Source organism: Balaenoptera ricei, chromosome 4 (genome assembly GCF_028023285.1).
Source record: "Balaenoptera ricei isolate mBalRic1 chromosome 4, mBalRic1.hap2, whole genome shotgun sequence".
Taxonomy (NCBI): Eukaryota; Metazoa; Chordata; class Mammalia; order Artiodactyla; family Balaenopteridae; genus Balaenoptera; species Balaenoptera ricei.
In genome coordinates this window covers 79,643,721-79,669,420 of record NC_082642.1, presented here as the reverse complement: position 1 = coordinate 79,669,420, position 25,700 = coordinate 79,643,721, and the positions used below count along the sequence as shown (strand labels likewise).

The 25,700-nt window shown below is 39.6% G+C and overlaps 1 protein-coding gene across 5 annotated transcripts in view; it reads left to right on the top strand.

Moving 5' to 3' along the window:
* Window positions 1–25,700, top strand: part of IGF2BP2 (insulin like growth factor 2 mRNA binding protein 2) — a 164,696-nt gene that overhangs the window by 108,929 nt on the left and 30,067 nt on the right. For 3 of the 5 annotated variants that reach the window (XM_059920720.1, XM_059920717.1, XM_059920721.1), the window contains exons 3-7: window positions 12,487–12,535; window positions 13,523–13,574; window positions 17,019–17,082; window positions 19,112–19,384; window positions 21,442–21,576. In XM_059920720.1, coding sequence (XP_059776703.1) covers window positions 12,487–12,535; window positions 13,523–13,574; window positions 17,019–17,082; window positions 19,112–19,384; window positions 21,442–21,576 — 573 coding nt within the window. Of the gene's footprint in view, window positions 1–5,252; window positions 5,359–12,486; window positions 12,536–13,522; window positions 13,575–17,018; window positions 17,083–19,111; window positions 19,385–21,441; window positions 21,577–25,700 lie in introns of all 5 variants that reach the window. The other 2 variants (XM_059920718.1, XM_059920719.1) reach the window with 1 other exon arrangement.

Here is a 25,700-nt window from a genome sequence, read left to right as displayed (position 1 = left end):
GCCTCCATGCAGTGCCTTCTAATTGATTATCTGATTGTGACTCATCAGGGGAAGTCAGATCCATTCACATTTCATAGGAAAACCAGGCACCAGCTCTCCTGGGCATATCAGGACCAACGCTGGGAAAAGGAGTTTGAGGGTGCTTCTGTCAGAATAACCCTAATGCCTACCTGTGTAGGGTGCACTACAGTTTATGGAGCGCTTTCTCATAATCCCCTGGGGTTTGGTGAGGGACAAGTGAGAGGAGAGTGCAGGAGCTTATCACAATGCTAAGGAGACTGGGACTCTGAACAGCTAAGGGGAGGCCACCGGCTGAACTCTCTTCCCCTCCTTCATTCATGCTGCTGAGGATCTGGCTCCCAACAAAGAAAGGAAAGAGGGTCCTGGTAGTAGAGGGCAACCGTGCACTGCTTCCAGGGAAGGGAGAAGAGAGGAAAAGGAATTTGAAGCTGTGGTAGCAGGACCTCCCTTGGCCACCTGCTGAGCCAGGTAGGTTGTTCACCTTTATTCATGTCAGGTGTTGACCCCTATATAGGATACTTCCCAGTGTTGGGTCCTGCTGGGGCCCACCCAGCTAATGGTGCTGGTTTGAGAGGAAGTGATGAAAAGTCAGGAACCAACTGAGACAGATGCTCTGTTTACTGTCTTTGTAAGACAGGGAACTCAAAAGAGAGTGTGAATCAGCAGCTGGGAGGAATTCTCCTTTTAAGTGCCAGAGATCTTAACCCTATCATGTACATTCATTCATTCCTCAGATTTCTTGAGTGACTGCTGTGTCCACATCACCAGGTTAGAGCTGTTGAGCTGCAGGGGTAGGGATAGGATGGATGTGCATAGTTCGAGAAGGATACAACTCAAGAATCTTGCATTTCTATCAGCACCACTGGAAAAATTTCTCTGGGCAAAAGTCTAGTCTCTCAAAATTGGTTATAAATCAAATTTGTGTATTTGCAGTTATCTCCCTACTAATTTGTCTTATTTCAGAATTGATGTAAAAATATGTTTAAGATGAATCCTCATTAGGATGATGAATCCTTTTAAATATAAGAATAATTTATATGCCATCTTTCCCCAGTTTGTTTTAAAAGTTGGCTATTTGGTAATAAAATAAATTTAAAAAGGGGAATTCCATTGCCGTCCAGTGGTTAGGACTCTGCACTTTCACTGCTGAGGGCCTAGGTTCAATCCCTGGTCTGGGAACTAAGATCCCACAAGCTGCGTGGCATGGCTCAAAAAAAAAAAAAAGGTGGTAATTCTAGGTTTTAAAAAGTCTCATTGTATTCAAATCATGTAACATTAGCTCTAAGAGCTAATGATTTTCCTTTCTTTTTACATCAGCACTTTATGAGATATCGAAGACATTCACTGATTTGTTTTTCTTTGCATGCTGTGATTTTATTTTTTTTATTGGTGTTGTGTGAGAAGTTTTTTCTGACTCCTCTTCCAATTTTGAGAAATAACTTTTCCTCTGGTCCTCTTATTTTCTCCAGAGCTCCCCTTTGTGTAGCAGAGGAAATCTCAGGGGGTTAGGTGCTAAGGGGCAGAGCCGGGTGGGAAGGAAAGCTTCCCCTTTGTGGCAGTGCAGGTGTTCCACTGCTCTTATACACAGAAATGCCTCCCTCAGCTTTAACTTCCCCACGGTGGTTGGAAACAAGGACTTGTGTGATGCTCTTTTCTACCTGCAATTACAGTTTAAGGATACTGTGCAGAAACAGGTGTTAAAGGACATTGGGTTCATGTCTAGCTAAAACCTAAAAATATGACTAAGAAAATGCAGGAATAGCCTTTTTCCTTGAGGATATAATTGAGTCAAGGGACCAGCTCTAAAGTACATTCTTTATTGAAATGTACATGTTGCATTAAACATGTAAAGTACGTTTTATTGAAATTAATTAGAGAGTTCTAGGGTTGCTGAGGTCAGTGTTGTCTTTTCTGTTCGTTTACTCCCTAGAATATAAGCAGCATGAGGACATTTTTGTTTTGTTCACTACTATACCCTGGAACCTAAAACAAGTGCGTGGCTAGTAACAGGTGCTTAGTGAACATCTGTTAAATGAATTTGGAAAAGCTTTTGGTTTAATCTTAGAAATCATCTTATTTCCCCAAATGAGATAAAATGTCCAGTATTTAACCTGCAGTCAGAACATTTGGGTACGGGTAGTTGGGATTGTTCAGAGTACCTAACTTTCAGTGTGGGTGAGATGTTCCTTTTGTGTGAGATGGTGAATGCTATTTGATTTACACGGCATGGGGAAGGAGTTCCTTTACAAGGGAGGACCCTCTCCTCCCTTTCTCTGCTTACTTGGGATTTAGAGCTATATTAGAGATGAACTTAATTTTTCTTAATCATCCTGACTACAATGAATAAGATCAAAGACTTTTATAACTGCTGGGAGTAGTTCCTTCTTTTCAGAAGTAAAATGGCTGTTGGTTTATCACTCATTCCCAGACATTGAGGACTCACAGCTTCTGGCTTGAATTTTTGTTAATTGTGAAACTGTTTCTTCAGTATGTCAAGGCATGCCATTGTACTTGTTGTCTTCAGGGAAGAAACATCACCTCCACATGAGTCATTACATCCAATCACAGGAAGGGTTTGCAGTGGCTACTGTGTCGGGAAACGTCTTCCCCTGCGTTTTCCAGTCAAAAGCCTGTTGCCTTGAGCTGATAAGCATAGACTGGAGTGAAAGAAATTGGCTTGGTTGAAGACCAGTCAGTGTCTTCACTAATCACGTGTTCTTCTTATAGTTGGAACACAGAATATGGGGTGGAGTGTGCCAGGAAAAAGAAGCCAGCTGTCAGCAACACATGCTCCTGGTGAATTTGCTGATTTCTGAGCACCTGCTCTGTTCCAGATGCTACTTGAGCTGAGGAGGGAAAAAATGAAAAAGGCACAAGTGAAAAAAAAAAAAGGAAAAGGACAGAGTTGAGTGCTGTTTGGAGAACTCAAGAAAACAATTATTTGAAAATGAATTGGAGAGATGCTGAAAGGATGGCACAGTTGTTGGTGACTAGGCACGTGGCTTCATTTTCCTTTATAAAGATGGTTTTGTATTTACCCTGCACCACACAAGTAAAACACTTATATACTCAAATTGTAACTTGTGTTGCATCAAGTTTATATATGTTTTTATCAGAGCTCAAAATATGATGTGTAAATATTTGTTTTTACCCTGGTTAGTCTTAATTACAGATAATGAATTGAGGGCCTTATAAGGGTAACTAATCACTTCATTAGAAACACAGTTTGCGGCTTCCCTGGTGGCGCAGTGGTTAAGGATCCGCCTGCCGATGCAGGGGACACGTGTTTGAGCCCTGGTCTGGGAAGATCCCACATGCTGCGGAGCAACTAGGCCCGAGTGCCACAACTACTGAAGCCCGTGCGCCTAGAGCCCATGCTCTGCAACAAGAGAAGCCACTGCAATGAGAAGCCCACGCACCACAATGAAGAGTAGCCCCCACTCGCTGCAACTAGAGAAAGCCTGTGCGCAGCAACGAAGACCCAATGCAGCAAAAAATAAATTAATTAATTTAAAAAAAAAGAAGAGAAACACAGTTTGGTTTTGTTAACTGGCATCTTCATCACAGCACAATAAAATGCTTTCAGTTCTTACATGGTTCAGATCTCGAAAAGCTGGAAGCTGGCTTTGAGATCTTTCACTCACAAAGACTCAGCCTTACCTCTCAAGATCTCACCCTCCTGAATCCAAATGCCTGTTTGTACTCAGGCACACTTGAATGTCCTTTCCTTCTGAGAACTTTGTCTCCTGTCTGGGATTCACCCCACCCTTCTCCATTCAGCAATCCGTATTTCGGGGAAGGTTCTCAAACTCTATCCTGCCCCATGAGATTCAGCACAGTGCTGACCAGTGATGATGAGTAAAGCCTTATTAGGCTTGAAGGCAGGCACAGCTCCCAGTCCTGGGCCAGGAGAGCTGTCAACCAGGAGTCAGCTGACCCTGTGAAGGAGTTCACTAATTAATACCTTTATCGCCCTCTCTGAAGGGCATTTATATTAAATAAATCTTCTGAGGAGCAAAGGGTGAACCACTATAGTGAAATTTCCAAAATAACCCTTCCTGGGAGAGATGTTTTTGGTCAGAGTCTACAATGAGGTTGACAGTGAGAGGGAAAGCCTGGAAATCTATTCCTAAGACTCATTTTCCTAGCATTTGCCTGAGGTGGTACATCTTGTCCAAAATTCATTGAACTGAAGTATATACATGAAATGTAAATTTTGTCATTGGTGACTTGACAATTCGAGTGACATTTTAAGAGCAAAGATTTAAACTTGTAGACCGCGGTCAAAAATATTGCTCCCAGCTGTGAGACTGGACAGGGGATTCATCAATACCTCAGTTTACTTATCTGAAAGTGAGGATAACAATCCCTACTTCATAGGGGAGTGGTAAGGCTTAAATGGGATGCTTAGCACCCATTAATGTAAGTAATAGTAGTGGTTTGGGGAAAGCTTCCTGCTAAAAACAATGTGACGAACATGTTGGGTGTCTCTCTGAAACATTAATAAACTCATCAAATAAAATAACTTGAAGGATGAGAAAGAAATAGTGTTCAATGAAGCCCATGGAGAAATTCTGGTAAAGCTAGAGCTAAAACTGTATTTCATTCTCTACTGTCACAAAATGAGTTAACGAGTAGTATGGTAGATGGGAAAGATGGTGTTATCTGTAGGAAATTGTACACAAACCTTGGTAAGACTGGTCACGGTTTTCCTATGTCAGGTTTTTTTTTTGCTTTATTTTAAAATACTGAAGATGTATTCGACAAAGAAAAATATTTTCCCTGAATAATTATTTAGATTTTTTAGTGTTCCTTCAGTTCAAATATTTCTATTTACCACTACTTCAGTAAAAGGAGCCCCCTTCACTAAAAACCGAATACAAATCAAAAAAGAGAAATTTTAGATATTGACTTCCTTTTTAAAGAGCTAAAATATTGAATATCTGAGGAATGTGATTATCTACTTCACTAGAACAGTGTATGGTGGTTTCAACCTACAGTCAAGCATACTGATTCCTTTTAACAGGAGATGATTTTAACCTTTCTAAAGGGTTTGTAGAATCTTGCAGTTGGATTGAAACTCAATGGTCATTTAATGCAAATTGTACTCATTGTACCTGACCCACTAGGGAGACTCCTTCACCGTCTTGCCCAGGTGGAGCAGCCTGACCTGTCTTCTCATGAGCATCTCATCATTATCTAATTACTTTTCTCCTTCTACCTCTTTCAAGAACAATTAAGAATTCCTGATGTTTTCCTCAAGAGGGAAGTCTGGAATTGTGTTGGCAACCTCTTAAAAAGTCAAGGCCTCTTTGAGAGGGGCTCGGAGGTAAATGAGTAAGTTACAAAGTCTCAGACTATTGCTTTATCATATTCACTGATTTCTTTTCTGTGATATTCAAGCAGTAGACTTTCAAGAGGTCCTGTCTCTGAATTCTCATGAAGCATAAGTGTGTTCAGGCCACTTGGGGGTTTATGGTTTTGTGGACCTGAGTTTATAGAGCAAGGGAATTTACTGGGTTCATAACTGCAGTTCTCCTGGCTCAAACCCTTTGCAACAGGGCACCACAATAATATCTGATATAATCCTTATATGATTTGGCCCATAACACTGCTAATATTCACAAGGACTTTACTCTGATCACACGTTTTTTCTCCCTAAAAAAACCCCAAAACCTCTTTTTCACTTTTTAACGGTTTTTATGTGGAAAGCATTTGGTTTTCTAATAACTGTTATAATACATTTATTTTAGATTCCATAGCGGCAGATGCAGTTGTTCTTAATAATTTTGTAACAAAATGACAACAGTTAGTTTCATTGATTTTTTTTTTAAGTCATTCCCTGTGCCCTCTGTGTGTATGTGTGTGAGAGAAAGGAGAGAAAAATGAGAGGTGGGTGGGGGAGGGGATTTACTGTAAAAGGCAGCTGAGTGCTGGGTAGAAGATTGGCCGCGGCTATCACCGGTGATTCATTTGCTTCCCTGATTCATTGCTAGCCCTAGGTCCTAGTTCAATTTAGCACAGGATGTCCTTTGTACAGAATGTCCAGAAGTTTTAAGGGGAACTTTTAGAACTGATGAGGAATGGGAAGGAGAGAAAGTGCCTCAAACACTTACTAATGAGGACATGAGATGCAGGGGAATCTGATTATAGCACTAGAGGAGGGGGTGTGGCCAAGAGTTCTGGTGGTTTCAGCCTTGGCTCTGCCACTGCCCTTGGAGTCGGTTAGCACACCTGCCTCTAGATAATGCACGTTCCATGGTGCTTTGATTTCCTTGCAAGATTAAAACCACAGTGTCATCTGATGGAGCTCAAAATTGCTATGGAAACAGATGGGACCTAGTTGGGTAGGATCTCTCATTGAACCCCAGAGGACTCTCTTATACGATCCTTTTGCTTCCTCTGTTGCTTCTCTTGCCCACAGTTTTCCCAGAGATCTTCTGATTCTTAGCTTGCCTAATTTTCAAATGGAATCTGAGATCCTATGAGCTGGGTGTCCACAATATATGTTAAGTCTTCCCTACTCAGACCCCCAGCATGGTCAGTGCCTGGGCTAGAGTTCCCAAGGTGGTTGATCAGACTTGTGGTTAATTGACCGTATGCCTAAAAACTATGGCATTATCCACCTCACAAGCAAACAGGCGTTTCACACACACACACACACATACATACACACACACACACACAGATATGGGGTGGTTCTTCAAAATCACAGAGATTCCTTGACAATTAAATATGATTTTACTTCCCCAGCTGATTGCCCAGATATTTTAAGCAACAGATGCTACCATACAAAATAACTTCTGCCAGGTCCTTGAAATTCCTAACAGTGGACATCTAGTTTTATCTGAAATTCACTCAGAGCTTTCCACTTCCTCTGGGCATCTACAGGACAAAGATAATAACATATTCATGAAAAGTACCCTGAGGCACTTACATGTTGAAGAGCCTTAGATGAGCTGTGGTTAAGTTTTTTTTGTTTGTAGTTAAGATTTGATAGTCTACATGTGTATACTGTTGTCACCAATTAACCAGAATATAGAATCCATCAAAGTGGCCAGTTCCTCAGCCAAGCAGAATAGCTGTTGGGCTATATTATTATTTTCCTGGATGTGTAGAGACTGAGCTACTTGCTCTTTTCCACTGAACACACTTACTTGAATATGAAAGTGGGAAATTCTGAGTTCCTGAATCCCAGAGCCTTAGGGAGAGAGCCTGTGTGTCTATATTAATAGCTTGACTGCAGGTCTTATTCTGTTTTCAGTTAAAATTTTTTTTAAAAAAATCAAAATCATGTTCCTTACTGCCTTTGTTTACTCTTGTTTTTAAGGTGGACTGAGCATGTTGAAGGCTCAGACCTGGCACGCATATAAACTACAGGTGTGACAAATTATTTTGGATGGAAGGGTAAGAGCCCAAAGTTTAGAGCAGTTGCTGGGGCAAGAGGGTTTAAAGATAAAGAGATGGGGAATGGGACAGTAACAGGGTCATGAATGGGAATTTGGATGTGGTGACAGGGAGTCATTCAAAGAAGGCAGAAGCAACCAGTCATATTTGTGTTTTAGAAAGTCACTAAGTGTGGGATGAATGGGAGAGGAGGGAAAAGTAAGACAGACGGCAGGCCAGCTAGAAGCTGGCTGTAATGGTTTTGGGTGGTGAGGATGAGAAATGTCAATTATGTATTTTTAGAGAAGCTTGATTTCCTTTCTAAACTAAAGGAACTGTGAGGTTATTCTTTTTTTTTTTTTAAGGAACAAAGAACTATTTTCTTAAAACCAATCACTTTCCTAAGTTATTGTGTAAATTGGGCTTGTTTGCAAGCAGGGCACACTTTTATGGATTTCAAAGGGAGAAAGATCCACATTTGTTGTTCGAGACTGAGCTGAACACTGGGTTTCTTCTCTAAAGGAAAGAAGGGAGAGAAGTCTTCCCTCTCCCCTTTACTACCTGGCAAAGGAGAAAAGGACAGCCTGTGCCCTCCCAGGTAGGGTCCAGAAGGTCCGCATCATAAACAGACAACAGCCAGCAATAGCAGCGCTTTTCCCAGACCCCAGAGTTCCATGTTCTCCTTTTCTGCTATGCGCTTGGCCTCTTGCTGGACAGGAGACTAGTAAACAAGAAGCCTGTCCTTGAGGAAATTTCCAATCCAGTGAGGAGAGGACCAGTGCCAGCAGATAAGTAATTATAGCAAAGAGGGAGCTGTTATAAAAACTTAAGAGTGCATAGAAACAACTCTTTTTTGGAGAAGCCCTGGAATTGTCTGCAGGTGTGAGCTGGGTTTTGAAGAGCACACAGACATCCCTCCCAGGGAAAAAGGGGTTGGGCATCCTGGGTGCCCTAACAAGCAGGCACAATGTCCAGATGATGCCATGGAAGTTAGCAGATCCCAAAGATCCTGGTCACTCCTGATCCTGAAAGACAGTCTCTCAGGATGTTCTCCCAGGTGACCTGACTGAACTCCAATTGAATGGGTTCTGCTGAAGTGATCTCCATTTCCCCTTTTCGTTTCTGGGTTCTTTTTCTTCCTTTCCATCCTGGTCTAAAATTAGAGATGCGACACACTAGCTTTTTAGAGAACCCTGCTTAACGAACGTTCCAGTTACTCAACTGATTGCCTGATGTGCAGTCCTCACACCAGATATTACAAGGAAGCATCATTGTTTTAGACCCGTTCAGTTAGGATTTGGGATCATCTGGACTGGGCAGAGTTTGATTATTTACACACTGTGAACAAAGGGGTTTGCCAAATAAATTAATACTTTGTTAAATAAGATTTCAAGAAGGATACCTAACTGGTTGATAATTATGGAGAAAATAAGAGGGTTTTTCTCTTTTTTTTTTTTTTAAACCATCTTAATATGTTTTTTTTTTTAAAGGCACAGGCTTTTTTTTTTTTTTTTTAAGATTTATTGATTGATTACTATGTTGGGTCTTCATTTCTGTGCTAGGGCTTTCTCTAGTTGCGGCAAGCGGGGGCCACTCTTCATCGCGGTGCGCGGGCCTCTCACTACCGTGGCCTCTCTTGTTGCGGAGCACAGGCTCCAGACGTGCAGGCTCAGTAATTGTGGCTCACGGACCTAGTTGCTCCGTGGCATGTGGGATCTTCCCAGACCAGGGCTCGAACCCGTGTCCCCTGCATTAGCAGGCAGATTCTCAACCACTGCGCCACCAGGGAAGCCCTCTCTCTTTTTTTTTTTTTTTTTTTAATTAATTAATTAATTTATTTATTTTTGGCTGTGCTGGGTCTTCGTTTCTGTGCGAGGGCCTTCTCCAGTTGCGGCAAGCGGGGGCCACTCTTCATTGCGGTGCGCGGGCCTCTCACTATCGCGGCCTCTCCTGTTGCGGAGCACAGGCTCCAGACACGCAGGCTCAGTAGTTGTGGCTCACGGGCCCAGTTGCTCCGCGGCATGTGGGATCTTCCCGGACCGGGGCACGAACCCGTGTCCCCTGCATTGGCAGGCGGATTCTTAACCACTGCGCCACCAGGGAAGCCCCCTCTCTTTTTTTTTAAAAGCAGGTTCCAGGATACTTTAAAGAAATGAATCTTTTCGATTCATGAAAGAAGCCCTAGTGGGAGTTTTAAGTGTTAATTTTTTAAAGTAAGTAAGACATGAACATGTCATTTTTTAAAAAAGCAAGCAAGACAGAAGCAGCTAAAATAAAAAGTACATGTCCCATTTTACCAACCAAATGTTTGTAGCTACCTTTGTGCATTTACATATATACACACTTAATGACATATAGTTTTGTTTTGTGCTCTTAAAAAACAGATCAAACCTAATCTGTAATTAGTGCTCATCTTATAACATTATGCCTTGAAGAGTGTCCTATGACCGTGGATACATGTCTACTTCATTCTTTTTAACAGCTGTATAATGTTCAGTATTATGGCTCTACTATGATTTACTTATTCATCTCCCTGCTGGTGGATATTTAGATTATTTGCATTCTTTGTCATAACAATGCAACAGTATCTTTCTTTATTCAAATCTTAGTGTCTATGCAGAAGTTTCTTCCCATAGGATTTCTATCAATAAATTCTGGCTTAGCAGTTGTAGTCAATGTTTATTTATACTTGGAGATAACAAAAATATTTTTCTTCAGAATATTCAATTTTCTTGTAAATTATGATGCCTTTTCTATGAATAGTTAGGCTTGTGACATCCTTTGTGGAACATTCCATGCAGCCACTGTATGGGATGGTGTCAGCAGTTTTATTATGAACTCTTGCCAAAGGCAGTGTCAGGAATGAGCCTTCATAGCACAGAAGCAGAAATTAGTTCCTGGTTCTTTTTTCTCCTTCCTATCCTGACACAAGATGAGAGGTTCTACAGAATGGCTTGTATAGTCATTTAGGCAGCTCTGGTAAAGCATGAATGCATTCTCATTTTTAAAAAATAAAACAAGACAGAAGTAGTATATGGGATCTAGAACAGAGGGATGGTCCCCCTTAATTTAAAAAAAAAAAGATCAGAGGAAACAGGAGCCCCTCAGTTCCTTTATCATTTGTTTGTTGTTTCCCCTGTCTGTGTACTTCTCTCTCTGTCTCTCTCCTTTTTCCTCTCTGCATGAATTGTAACATTTCTTTCTGTGGCTATTGCCCAGATTAAAGCCGTGGAGAAATGTGTGGCTGCGTATAGCAACTATTTGGTACCTCTTACACGAGAAGGAAAGGAAAAGTAATGGGGCTACACTTTGGCCACCACGTCTCTTCTCTTGCAACCCCCAAAGGCGATATTTATGGGATTTCAGTGCCAAGCCCTTCCATTGAAATGACCTCTTCTAATATTTAAATGCTGATTTGTGTTTTCTTTCTGGGATCTAACATGTTCTCCAAAGATAGAAAAATTCTTATCTTCCTATTTCTATTCTTTTTTCTATCTAATTTTAACGCTTAAGTAAAAACAAATGATCTAAATCACTCAAAGTTATCAGATGTCTTGGAAAAAGAGAAAAATCTTCTGAATAAAAATGCAGGAGAAGGCCCAAATATCCATCAATAGGGGATGGATATTTGGTACATCCAAGTAGTGTAAAATAGAATGAGGATATTCTCTATCTAGCAATGTAGAAAGATCTTCAGGACATTACTGTTAGGTGAAAAAAACAAGATTCAGTGAGTGTGTAGAATATGCAAATATTTCTGTAAGAAAAGGTGAAAATAGGATTGTATATATGTATTTACTAGTATTTGCATAAAGGAACTGAAGGTTACACGAGCAACGAGTAAGACTTTTCATGGAATACCTCTTTAAAGTGTCCTGATTTTTGAATTAGGACTGTATTACCTATTAGAAATAAAAATAATTTTTTAAAAGGAAGTTCTGCATTGTTAGGTAAGATCCTCTTTAAGCCTGCTATATATGTATTCCACCTCTCATGTTTGAGCCTAGGTACCTTTTGGGGTAGGGTCACTTGCAGGACTATGTATTTTGAGGAGGAAGGGAATAATTCTATAATTAGAACATGTGTGGCAATTTAAATTCTGACTATTTTGGCTGGAAATTGAAAAGGCAGATTTGCATCTAAGCTGTTTCTTTAGCTTGTTCAGACTTCTTGGGTTTTTTCTTTATTTTTTTCCTCAAAGTAGTTGAAAGTTTTATTTATTTATTTTTTTAAAACAGCTGTGTTTTATTTTATTTATTTATTTATTATTATTATTTGGCTGCATTGGGTCTTCATTGCTACGGTGGGCTTTCTCTAGTTGCGGCGAGCGGGGGCTACCCTTCATTGTGGTGCGCAGGCTTCTCATTGCAGTGGCTTCTCTTGTTGCGGAGCACAGGCTCTAGGCCGAGCACGAGCTTCAGTAGTAGCAGCACACAGGCTCAGTATTTGCAGCACGTGGGCTCGGTAGTCGTGGCGCACAGGCTCAGTAGTTGTGGTGCATGGACTTAGTTGCTCCGCAGCATGTGGGATCTTCCCGGACCAGGGATTGAACCCGTGTCCCCTACATTGGCAGGTGGATTCTTAACCACTGTGCCACCAGGGAAGTCCCTAATTGAAAGTTTTAAAACAAGCTGCTCTTTTTTTTCTTCTTTTAATTTTTTAATTGAAGTATAATTGATTTACAATATTACGTTAGCTTCAGGTGTACAGCATAGTCATTCAGTTCTTTTGTGTGTGTGGTTTTTTTTTTTTGCAGATTGTATTCCATTATAGCTTATTACAAGATGTTGGGTGTAATTCTCTGTGCTATACAGTAGGACATTATATAATGATAAAGGAATCAATACAGGAAGAGGATATTGCACTCATTAACATATAGGCTCCCAATATAGAAGCACCTAAATATATAAAGCAAATACTAACAGACATAAAGGGAGAAATTGACGAATGGTTTAAAACAAGATGTTCTTGATTCACAATCAAAATCCCTTGCTGATGTCTTGGTGAACATAGTGAGAAAGTAAACTCAAACTGTGGTCTTAAGCCTGTTTGTTGTGTCTGTGCTTTTATCTTTTACAGGAGCAGGAAAATTCAGATTCGAAACATCCCTCCTCACCTGCAATGGGAGGTAGGCCAATGTCATTTCTATATTTATTATCTTCCTGCTCTCTTTCCTCATTTTATTTTTTAATGGGTTAATAAGGGATTTTCTCCCCTTTTTATAGTTCCCTTTCACATTTAGGAATTAGAGGTCCTCAGACTTTCCCTTCTTCAGTGCCCCTAATGTGCATGATCTGCCCTGAGTTTGGGGTCAGATTTGTCCCTTTCGTCGTGCAGGATGTGCACTTTGATCCCTTATGTTCTGTCTTCTCAGAAACCAAGCACCAACAGACGAACTGTGAAACAAAATACATACCTTGCTTGTGATTTTTATTCTATGATTTTATAAAAGATTTTTACCTTTCTAAATTACGATTTGGGGAAAAATAAAATAAATGGAAAACCCATAAGAATAGAAGGTTCTTTGTTAGTTTGAGCAAGTTTTTTGTTTATTTTGAATTAGTTGCTATGAATAACAGTTAAGACATATTTTCGGAGTTGTAAAACTTCTTACAAGATTGTTACCTTGAAATAAAATAAGATAGAATATGAGGAGTGGCTTTACTGCATTATTGAAAAACATACTGCCCCATGTTCCCCAACCCAAACAAAATCAAAATAGCCTTAAAGGAAGCAGAATATTTTGTCTAATGTTTTTATTCGTTTAAGAAAAAAAATTTTCATTGTGGAAAATTTTGAACGTATACATATCTCATTACTTTGTAAAATAAGGAGATCCCTAAAGGAAAACTGAAGGAAGAAGGTTAAATCTTCCAGGAAGGAGAAGTAATCTTTGTACATTATTCTGCTTCTGATTTCAAAAGCAGCAAGTGGGTTCCAACCATCATGATGAATGTGATTGTTAACAATTACTAAGACTCCGAAGCTCTGCTGTGTTTCCTCAGTGAACAGATTACTCGAGAGCCAATAAGCAAATGAAAGTCCTGTACATTTATTCAGTTCTAGCTGCTTTTATGGAAGACCTGAAATTCTGACAGCAAAGCTTCTTTTTCAGGTGTTGGATGGACTTTTGGCTCAGTATGGGACAGTGGAGAATGTCGAACAAGGTAATAAGTGACGAAATTAGCCTATTGAATTTTGAGAGGGATATTACCTGTTATTTCTTATAGGTCGGGTCAAATCCAAGGACAAATAATAAGTTCAAATTCCTTTGAAGCAAGCTTCCTAGAGTGTATGTTTGTATATCTGTATGTGAGAGATGTCTATATCCATCTGTCTATATCGATTTTTTCAAAGAATGGTTTTCAGGCTATTTTTCTTATACTCCGTAATGTACTCAAGCACTGGACAAATGCTGTCAGGGTGGGGGATGCTTAATTCACTTGGAAGTAACTGGATTTACACTATTACAGCTTTCCTCTTCCTGGTTAAGAACAACATATCCCTAATATCTTGGACTGAGTGTTTCTCAAGGTGTAGGACTCCTACCCCAGAATCGCCTGGAGTGCTTGGGAAAATGCAGATTCCTAGGGCTCACCATAGACAGACCTACAAAGTAAGACTCTTTGGGGGAAGAAGTCATGAATCTGTATGTTCAACAAGCACCCCCAAGTGATTTTTGTGTGTACTCATTTGAGAGCCTCTGTCTTAGGAACAATGCTGTAAATCCCCAGAAAACACATTTTCTTTTTCCTGCTGCCCTTATTTTTGTCTTCTAAAACATGAAGTGCTATGATTTTTAAAGAAAAAAAAAAAGGGTTCCTGAGCTGATATCTTATGTAGCTATTTAAGAGTCCCTGAAAAGTAGATTCCAAGCTCCTGATAGGATAGGCAGTAACATGTGATAAAGATTATTTTTGCATTGACCTAGAAAGCAGACTATGAATTCAGTTACTTACTGACTGTGAGCCCTTGTAAAAGTCACTTGACCTTCCTGGCTCAGTTTCCACATGTGTATAATGGGGAGAATAAATTTACCCTTCCTATATCACTGAATAGTTGGGGCACCCAGAGAGAAGCTGAATAAATATTTACAGACCATGGAGTCATACATAATCGTTAAAGTTCACTTAGGAAAAATCACAGAGAATCCATTTTCTCATATGCAGTCTGTTCTGTCTGCCAGTATAATTAATATAATAGTTTTAAAGCAGTAGTTATTCAGATGCTCTCCACTCCTGAATATTAAAAATACTATTAGTCAATTTCATACTGCTGACTGCCCATACCCAAAGGTGAAGGGAAAGAGCTCAGAAGGAAGACATGATTTACAAGGATTCTGTTTTCTCAGTTCTTGTTATTTCCCTCAAATGGAAAAGAAGACATTCTAATAAGGAATGGATTTAGTAGGCAGGATGACCTTCCAGACATGAACCTGTAAAAGTTACTAACTAAGACCATGTTATAAACTTAGGACAATGCCATGCAAGGAAGAAATACTCCAGGTCCCTGGGGGCAGTTCACAGCTCCAGTGGCACCTGTGCCCTGAGGGCACCCAGTTTCTAGCTGCCTCACAACTACGGGATAGAAGTGCTGGGCTGTTGTTTTGTTCTGTTTCATAGGTGATTCCTGATTCAGCAGGAAAACTTTTTCAGTAGGATTTTAAGGAGAGCTTTCATGTCCAAAGAAATAAAGTATTTGAATGGAGCTCAGTTTTTCCCAGAATCACAGGTCTGACTTCCTGAAGACAGATGTTGTTCAAGAACAAAGAATATGACTAAGGAGTAGAACAAAATCTGAGAATCTGAGACTTCTAGTGGATAGCTTTATTCAGGAGGTTCAAAGCCAGCCTTTCTCCCGTTTTGGGAGTCTTCAACCTCATCTGTAGCACTACAAAGTGTAGATATGAGGCCTCGTAGCATTCAGTGTGTCAGCACTGAAAGAGGATGGTTGTGGGCCGCACATTCCCTATTTTGCACTATGAGGACCTCTCTGTGTATTAGCAAAACGAACACTCCCAGGCCAAGGCAAGGGCTGGGCTCAGCACTGGTGACACGTAAAACGCAGTGGCAGTTCCTTCCTGAGGATTATGCCTCCCTTCCCCGTAAGGGCTGCAGCTACTTTGAAGTTATTGGATAACAGTGATCTTTAACCTTTTTGAGAATCGTATGGAAATTATAAGCCAGAAAAATCCACGTACCCACAAATTTGAATATTTGCAGGGAAGTGGGGAGGGTGAGTAAAGAATTCCTGAAGCTCTAACATGGATTCAAGATTAAGAATCCCAGGACTTCCCTGGTGGTCCAGTGAATAAGACTCCAGGCTCCCAATGCAGGGGGCCCGAGTTCAATCCGTGGTCAGGGAACTAGATCCCCCATGCCTCAACGGAGAGCCTGCATGCAACAACGAAGATCCCGCATGCCGCAACTAAGACCCAGCACAGCCAAATAAATAAATAAATAAATAAATAATTTTTTAAAAAAAAGATTAAGGATCCCTGCACTATAGGGTTTTATTATTATTTTGAAAAACACCTCTATTGTGGTTCTCTTGAATTATCCTCACCTTAATATTGTTAATTCCAAGTCTCCCAATAGCTTAAATGTTTTAGTGGGGGAGGATTTGATTTAGTTATGTTTACTGGTTTTGGGGAAACCAGTATTTTTGGTTTAAGTTTACTGACTTAGATTGAGAAAGTTTTGTCTTGCTTTTTGAATTCATTTTTAATGTCTGACTTTGGAAGAAGAGGCAAGCAATTATGAATCAAGATAAACCAACGCACAATAGTGATCCCTTGTTAACCACTCTTAGAGTTTATGTGTTCTCTTTAGTCAAGTAGGTTGGAATTGTCAACTTTCTATATTCATTGTACACAGTTACTAGATTTAACTCACACAGACAGTCAAGGAGGTCTATCAAAGGGGAACAAAAATAGTAATAGTTCAACCTTATCCATGAATGAAGAATTAAAATTAAAATACTTTTATTATTTTATACATATATCCAGTTATTTTAAAATAAATGCAAATTATAACAATTAAAACTCATAGTGGTACAATAAATTGATACAAACTTTTAGGAGAATAATCTGAAAACAATCATTAAAAAGCATTATGTTCTTTTACCCAATTATTTTCCTTCTAATTACCCTAAAAAAAATAATTCAGAAGAACACAAATCAAGTGATATTTGCAACAATGGTGATTTTTATCAACACTATTCAGAATAGCAAATACTGAGAATAACTCATTTGTCAACAATTAAGGAATGGCTAGGCAAAAATCATGGCACATTTACTTGCTGCAATTTTATATAGGCATTAAAAATGAAAAATCCTAAGAAAATGTGCATATACTATACACATGCAAAAGTGTTGATAAAATAAGTGAAAGTGTAGTTTTGAGTTGTATATACAATTGATTACAAATGTGTATATACAGTTGATTACAAATTACTATGAATGCGCATGAATAAAGATAGATTCAAGTAACTCTAAGAGATAGGGCAGTGAGGTGTTTTGTGCATTTTTCTCTAAATAAGTTTATTTACATTAGCCAGAGGGTGGCAGCTTTTTTTTTTCTATGACAATGTAGTTTTTGCTTCTTTCCTAGTCAACACAGACACAGAAACTGCCGTTGTCAACGTCACATATGCAACAAGAGAAGAAGCAAAAACGTAAGTGGATTTGGGCTTATTTCTCTTCAAATTTGGGCGTGGGGGGGAGTGGAGCTTGTCTTTGAATTCCATTGAGTCCTGTGTTTTATAAACCTTTTCTGAAAAGATGCAGATCTTTGACACATCAGTGGAGCCCCAGGGCATTTATACCAGAGTGTCTGTCTGTTGATTGTACAGAGATTTTTATCTTGAAAAATGTTGGGCCTTGGCATCAAAACCGAGGTGGGAGCTGTATCTTGATATAGTCAGGAATAGAGGGCACCACGTCTGTGACATTGTGTCCACTAGAGTCTGCTTTGACAACCACTAGGAGCCACTTTCACCTGGAGCTTCCTCCATGCACCATGAGGAAGAAGCCCAAGCCTGTTTCTGTCCAAACTCATTGAATGGATGCTGAAACCTCATTTTCCCTCTATGAATATTAAAAGAGGGATCCGCCTTAGTGACATCAGCCCAAGGGAACATTGTCATCTAGGAGTGGTTCATCAAAGAGCACCTGGCTCAGGTTCTTTTTCCTACTCACATTCACCTCCTAATCCCACTCATGGCTACATTGCTTCAGTGATGGTTAATTGTGAGCTTGGCTATTAACACACACGGGACTGAATTTTTTTAAAAAACGACAACAACAAAAACAAGTTCCTTTTTTTTTTTTTTTTTAACAAGTTCCTTTTTGTAGAGGGTCCATGAAGTGCCTGTCAGGTCATCGTAACTAGAATTATGGTCACATGTGGCATAACATCTGTATTGGTTATATGTCCCAGGATTATACTTTTATTTCTTTTTCAAGGTTTCCACACCCATGAATACATGGTTAACCCATTCTCATACCACTAGTTTTCAAAATGTTAATGTTGCATTGAAAAAGGCAGTAGTCATTTGCTGTTGACTTTTGCACACGTATGTAAGCAGGATACATATACCAACAACTCAGCCTTTACAGTACTTGTCCATCTGCTACTTAGGTAGGCCCTCTGTACATGATATTACTTTGTTGCTTTTACTGAATTCAGAAAGTGCTGCTTTGTAATAAATTTGTAAACCCTAAACGGTAACCTTGTAGAAGAGGGTTAATTTTTTCACATGCTGCCAAAAACATGTGAAAAAATGGTTGCACTTCATGTATAGTTTTTAAGATGCAATAGTGGGATTTATCAAATTGATAAGTCTTTTAAAATCATAGTACTTTGTACTTCTGAGGATTCAAGGAAACAAATGCTCTCTTAACTGTTATGGGATAGTACATGTTGAAACCTTTCCAGAAGGACACTGAGCAATAATGGCTTAAGATGTTAGAATTCTGCCTACTGTCTGACCCAGCAATTCCATTAGGAATTTGTCCTGTTTGCAAAGTTGTAGTTGCAAAGATGCCCGTGACAACACTGTATGCAGTAGTAAAAGATTAGAAACATATATATATATATAAAACAATAGAGAATCAGTTGCAAAAATGATGGCAAATCAATAGAATGTTAAACAGCCAGTAAAAACTAAATTGCAGGATATTTAATCACTTGGAAAACTGTTTAGAGTATTAACTATTTTTAAAGGTTATAAAGTAGTATGTATGGTATTAATCCATTTGTATACATAATATTATATTTATATTTAAGAAAGATATAGGATGGGCTAGGATGTTTTTCTTATTTGTGCTTATCTATTTCTGAATTTTCAGTAATAACTGTATTACAATTAGAATTTTTAAAAAGAGACAATTTTATGCCAATATTTACAAAGAGTTTTTGATGATGGGGATACAGCCTTGAGTGGTGAAAAAAAGCAGACTGGCACATTGTATATCAAGTCTGACCAGGCCTACACATTGTAATTACTTGTTTAATTTGTTAACCACAAGCTCTGAGGGAGCAGAGATGGCATGTGTCTTGCTCACTGCTGCATCCTTAGTGCCGAGGACGGCACTCACGTAGGCAACTAGTAAAGGAGAGTGAATGAACCGGTCCATTGACCCTGGGGGGTTTTCTCCAACACTGTTCTCTAACAAAGCTCACTTGTCCCTGCTGCATTTCAGAGCCATCGAGAAGCTAAGCGGGCATCAGTTTGAGAACTACTCCTTCAAGATTTCCTACATCCCGGATGAAGAGGTGAGCTCCCCTTCGCCCCCTCAGCGAGCCCAGCGTGGGGACCACTCTTCCCGGGAGCAAGGCCATGCCCCTGGGGGCTCTTCTCAGGCCAGACAGATTGATTTCCCGCTGCGGATCCTGGTCCCCACCCAGTTTGTTGGTGCCATCATCGGAAAGGAGGGCTTGACCATAAAGAACATCACTAAGCAGACCCAGTCCCGGTACGTGCCTCCGGGGCTTCCTTTGCTTCCTTCTGAGGGGTCCCCTGAGTGCTGGTGGGTCCCGGCCATTCCCAGGTTGCTATTGCTTGCATCAGCAGCGGGGGGCTGTGCTGTATGGGACTATGGCTTCTTTAAACGGAACTACTAACAGACTAACACAAAGCCCAGGGGCTTTAATGAGCTTTCATGCCAATGACCTAAAGGTCATACCCTGAAACACTAATAGTTCATAAACAAGGTACTAATGACCTCACAGTCAAGAATTGTTCTCATAAGCTATCTGATACCTGTGAATACATCTACATGTTTTTAAAACAACAGAGGTATGGGCTGAACTTTACGGGACCCTAGAACCCACGTATCTTAGCTCTTGCCTCCTCTCCTGCGTCAGAGCCCTGGGTGGTAGTCATTCTTTGAGACCAGCTAGGGAGCCTCACAAATAGCTACATAAAGGAAACGGGTGAGTCACTGTTACATTGAGCAATAAATAAAGTACATTAGTCTTATGTTTAGTTTTCTGTTTAAGGAGACTGAATTGGTAGTAGGAGTTGTAGTGGATAAAGTGACTTGTGAGGTTGTTGAGTTTTGTGTGTTCATAAGACCACAGCATGATGTAATGAACAAAGCACAGGTCTTGAAAACAAAGACCCTTGTTCAAGTTTTACCACTTAATAGCTATATGATCTTAGGAAAAAATGTTAAGGTCTCTGAGCACCAATTGCTTCTTCTGTAAGCCAGGAGTATTGTGAGAATTAGGACAGTCAGGCAGATTGAATGAAATAATTACTGTGAAAGCACTTAAATTACAAAGCACCAAATTACTGACAAATATTTGTTATTTACATGCCTAGTGCATTTTATTCAAGATATTGAGTGTCTTGTAAACTGAAAGAGAAAACACTGTTTTCTGCAAAGTGACTGAGTTACTTCCAAATGATGGACACTTATATGAGTCCCAGAGTTTAAAATCATAGGAGTAAAATGATGAGACAGTACAGGGGGCAAGTACTATGTGATGTTTCCTTTATTTTAAAATCAGTCCCCTTTTTTCCCCTCTAAGTTTTCTTCACTGAGAAAGTGATTTTTATTTGTATGTCTTTTTGTTCCAAAGATTATTTAAAGTGGCTTTAAAAATGCAGCAAGGTTAGGGACTTCCCTGGCGGTCCAGTGGTTAAGACTCCACGCTTCCATTGCAGGGGGCGCTGGGTTCAATCCTTGGTAGGGGAACTAAGATCCCGCATGCCGCACAGTGTGTCCAAAAAATAAAATAAAATAAAGTAACTTAAAAAAAATCATTTAAAAAAATGCAGCAAGTTTAAATACAAGTGAGTTAGTTCTCAAAGTGTGTGCCCATTTTTTTAGAAATAGGCCAGAGACTTGGATTTGGGCTTTCGGACAGCCAAAGTAAAAAAGGATACAATCAATTATGTGATTTTGAAAGTTAAAAACAAATAGAGCCACAACTACCCAAAGAAGTCTGATAAAGTCATCAAGCTTTTGAGCCATTAGTTTTTAAGAGCCTGGAAGAAGGCAGGCTGCTGGCGGCAAGGAAACCAAAAACTTAGGCAGAGAAAGGACATGCCTCTGTTTTCTGTCCATACTCAGATACATAAAGCTTGCTTGAATTTGGTGTTTAGAGTTGGATTAACATACGGCTTTCAAAAGCTGCAATCAGTTCAGAGACCGGCACTGTGCCAACGTGCAGTATTATCCCGCTCACTTTACTCTTCGCTTCTAAGATCATTGGAAAGACTACACAAAATACTTCATTTACCAAACTGGCTTCATTACCACGTCGCCTTGGTGCCTTTGCCCAATGGCACTCCTGTGAGAAATATTCCCTTCTCAGTGGAGCTGCCGAGAATTTGGGTTTGGCACAAGACCCCCCTGCACTGCTTGCCGCCTTCTTGGAGAATGGCATTGGTTGCAAACGTGCTCATGACACTTCCTGGTCTGTCTGTGTCCTTGCTGTACATTGGCCGGTGCGACGCATTCTTGGGACTAGGATCCAGTCCTAGATGACTCTGTGCTATGGCTCCTGATTCTTTTCCCCGCAGGGTAGACATCCATAGAAAGGAGAACTCCGGGGCTGCAGAGAAGCCTGTCACCATCCATGCCACCCCAGAGGGAACCTCTGAAGCGTGCCGCATGATTCTCGAAATCATGCAGAAAGAGGCTGACGAGACCAAACTGTAAGTTTGCGTGCAATGCACAGACCACTCAGCAGAAAAAAAGATTCGGTTCTCATTCATTTAACCGAGGAAAGGTTTAAAAAGCTGTAAATCTATTTCTCAGTAAAGAGAACAGGGGAAAGATTATTTTTCAAAAATTTGTTCCTAAAGAGAATACGGTGGGAAATGGATCTTTTATGTTTATAACATGGCTGTTTCTCTACTTGTATGTTTCTCTTGGTAATCCTAATGCTTCCATCACTCACTGGTAATAATTATTGGTAGGAACATATAGACCCGTGCTGTCCAGGGCCATGCAGTGATGGAAATATTCTGTGTCTGCACTGTTCAATACGATAGCCACTAGCCACGTGTTCCTGTTGAGTGCTTGAAATGTGACTAGTGCAATGGAGGAACTGAATATTTTATTTTAATCCATTCAGACTTAAATAATCGCATGTATGGCTAATGGCTATCATATTGGACTGGGCAGGTATAAAAAGTACGTTGTCGTCAAAACCATCATTTACTATGCTGGAAAAGGGTTTTGTCACCATGCTCCTAAGCCACTTGCACTCTTAAAATTGGCTTATGTTTCCTTAAATAGTAGAAACTGGTATCTGAGTGGCTACTTCATTCATCTTTGTTTTTCTCTCTCCCCCTGTCCATTTCTTTTATAAAATATTTCTTAGGATTCCTGAGTGTTGTACCAGTTTGAATGACAAATACAGTTCTTAGTACCTTGTATAATTTAGTAATACAAATTTATTAATTTGTATTATAAACAAATTAATGGTAACGGAATAGGCAATATAATAAAAAAGGCTCTATGTTTGGCAAAATCCGCTTACAGGCATGTGTGGCAGTTTTATAAAGAAGCAGTGAGGGATGAATTGAATATAAAACTAATTTAGCAAACAATATCAATAATAGTGTTCCAAAACCAAGAAGATGAAAGTAGTTCCTAAAAGAAAAACATTGCAAATCTATTCTTAGATTTCATAAGGGACGCTAACCTTTCACTTAACTAATTATTTACTATTTGGGGCTTTTGAAACCCCCCAAATGCTGTGGCTTAATTTGAAGAAGCCCCTCCCTCATCTAAGTTATTGAGAATTTTATAAATGTTACCCTCCTTGGTCCTTTGACCTAGGTGTAAGCATCTTACAATATTGTACAGAACCGAAAAGACTGATGTATAAATTGGATTCTTAAAGTATTCGTGTGGAGCCAAGATAGAATTTGACTGTCTTTGAAATAACTTTTTTTTTGAGTGCGGCACCTTGCTGAGCACTGTGCGGGGTTGAGGCTACAGCCCTGAACAAGATCCAGTTCCTTTTTTTATCCAGTGGGAGAGACATCTGCTAAACAAATAATTACACCAGTAAGTAATTAAGCACAGCTATGAGAGGTGCTACAGTGGAAAACAACTGCAGGTAACTGGAGGCCCTAATCAAGGTTTTAGGGGGGCAAGAAGAGATTAGAGGATTTCAGAGAAGGCCTCCCTGTGTAAGTGACATTTAAGCTGAGCCCTGAGGAAGATGAACAGGAGGTGGAGGATGGAGGAGAAGAGGGATTCTAAACTTTCTTTCTATTCATTTACCAAATATTTATTGAGTACATACTATCTGTCAGGCACTGTTCTATGTGCCAGTGGACAAAGCTGACAAAAAAACCCTGCCCTCTGTAAGTCACATTCTACTGGAGCTTCTTCAAACATCCATGTATTTTGAGGCAGTAGTAATGCATCTGTTCGATGCTTTTGGTCTCAAGTAACAGAAAACATAACAAGTGGCTTAAGCAATAAGAAACAATTATGATGTCACATAATTAGAAGTCCTTATTATGTGAGAGTGACTGAAAGGTTAGTTGAATCATAGACTAAAAGGCCCATGACTTTTCTTTCTGCTTTACCTTCTTCAGGGTGTCTGATACTCCCCTGATGATGACAAGATGACTGAAGTGATTTCAGACATTGGATCCCCACAAAAAACTATTTAAAAGTTGAAAGAGAAGGCATCCTCTCCTTGTTCCCCTCCCCCCCTTTTTTGAACTTTTTTTATTGTAAAAAAAACAAAAAACACCTATCATAAAATTTATCATCTTAACCATTTTCAAGGGTACAGTTCAGTAGTGTTAAGTGTATTCACATTATTGTGAAACAGATCTCCAGAACTTTTTCATCTTACAAAACTGAAACTCTGTGCCTGTTAAACAACAACTCCCCTTTTCCCTCTCCCTCCAGCCTCTGGTAGCTACCATTCTACTTTCTGGTTCTGCGAATTTGACTGTTTTAGAGAACTCAGATAAGTGAAATCATATAGTATTTGTCTTTTTGTGACTGGCTTATTTCACTTAACATGATGACCTCAAAATGTATCCATGTTGTAGGATTTCCTTCTTTTTAAAGGCTGAATAATATTCCATCATGTGTGTATACCACATTTTGTTTATTCATTTATCCATTGATGGAGACTTGGGTTGCTTCTACCTCTTAGCTATATGAATAGTGCTGTTTTGAATATGGGTGTGCAAATATCTCTTTGAGACCCTGCTTTCAATTCTTTTGGATATATACCAAGAAGTGAGATTGCTGGATCATACAGTAGATCTATTTCCAATTTCTTGAGGAAATAGCAGTTCCATAGCAGTTGCACCATTTTACAATCCCACCAGCCTTTCACAAGAGTTCAAATTTCTCCACATCCTTATCAGATATATGGTTTGCAGATACTTACTTCCATTTCATAGGTTGTCTTTTCATTTTGTTGAGTGTGTCCTTTGATGCACAAAAGTTTTTAGGTTTGGTGTAGTCCCATTTGTTAATTTTGCTTTTGTCAACTGTGCTTTGGTGTCATATCCAAGAAACAGTAGCCAAGTTCACTGTTGTGAAGCTTTGCTCCTTTGTTTTCTTCTAGGAAAATTGTACTTTCAGGTTTTACATTTAGGTCTTTAATCTCTTTTGAGTTAATTTTTGTATATGAAATAAGGGTCCAGCTGCATTCTTTTGCAAGTTTTCCTAAGACCATTTTCGAAGACACTGTCCTTTTCCCATGATGTAGCCTTGGCACCTTTGTCGAAGATTATTTGACCATATATGCAAGGATTTATTTCTGGGATCTCTATTCTTTCCTGTTGGTTTATTTTTCTATCTTGACACCAGTACCACACTGTTTTGATTACCATAGCTATGCAATATGTTTTGAAATCAGGAAATGTGAGTTCTTTTTCAAACTTGTTTTGATTATTCAGGGTCCCTTGAGATTCCACATGAATTTTTTTTTTAAATAAATTTATTTATTTTGTTTATTTATTTTTGGCTGCATTGGGTCTTCATTGCTGCACGTGGGCTTTCTCTAGTTGCAGTGAGCGGGGGCTACTCTTCATCGCGGTGCGTGGGCTTCTCATTGCAGTGGCTTCTCTTGTTGCAGAGCACAGGCTCTAGGCATGCGGGCTTCAGTAGTTGTGGCACATGGGCTCCAGAGCGCAGGCTCAGTAGTTGTGGTACATGGGCTTAGTCGCTCCACCACATGTGGGATCTTCCCGGACCAGGGCTCGAACCTGTGTCCCCTACATTGGCAGGCGATTCTTAACCACTGCACCACCAGGGAAGCCCCTCCATATGAATTTTACAATGAATTTTTCTGTTTCTGCAAAAGTTGACATTGGGATTTTGATAGGGATTACATCAAATCTGTAGATTGTTTTGGGTGGTGTGGACATCTAAACAACTTTAGGTCTTCCAGTCCATGCATCTGGGATGTCTTTCCATTGATTTCTGTCTTTACTTTCTTTCAGCATTGTTTTATAGTTTTCAGTGTGTAAGTCTTTTACTTCTTTAATTAGGCTTATTCCTCAATACTTTATTCTTTATGATGCTATTATAAATGGAATTATTTTCTTAATTTCCTTTTCATATTGTTCATTGTTAGTGTATAGAAACACAACTGTTCTTTGTGTGTTGATTTTATATCCTACAGTGTTGCTGAATTAGTTTATTAGTTCTAACAGTATTTTTGTGGAATCTTTGTTTTCTACATATAAGATCATATCATCTGTGAACAGAGATAATTTTACCTCTTCCTCTCCAACTTAGATGTCTTTTATTTTTTTTCCTTAGCTAATTGCTCTGGATAGGACTTCTA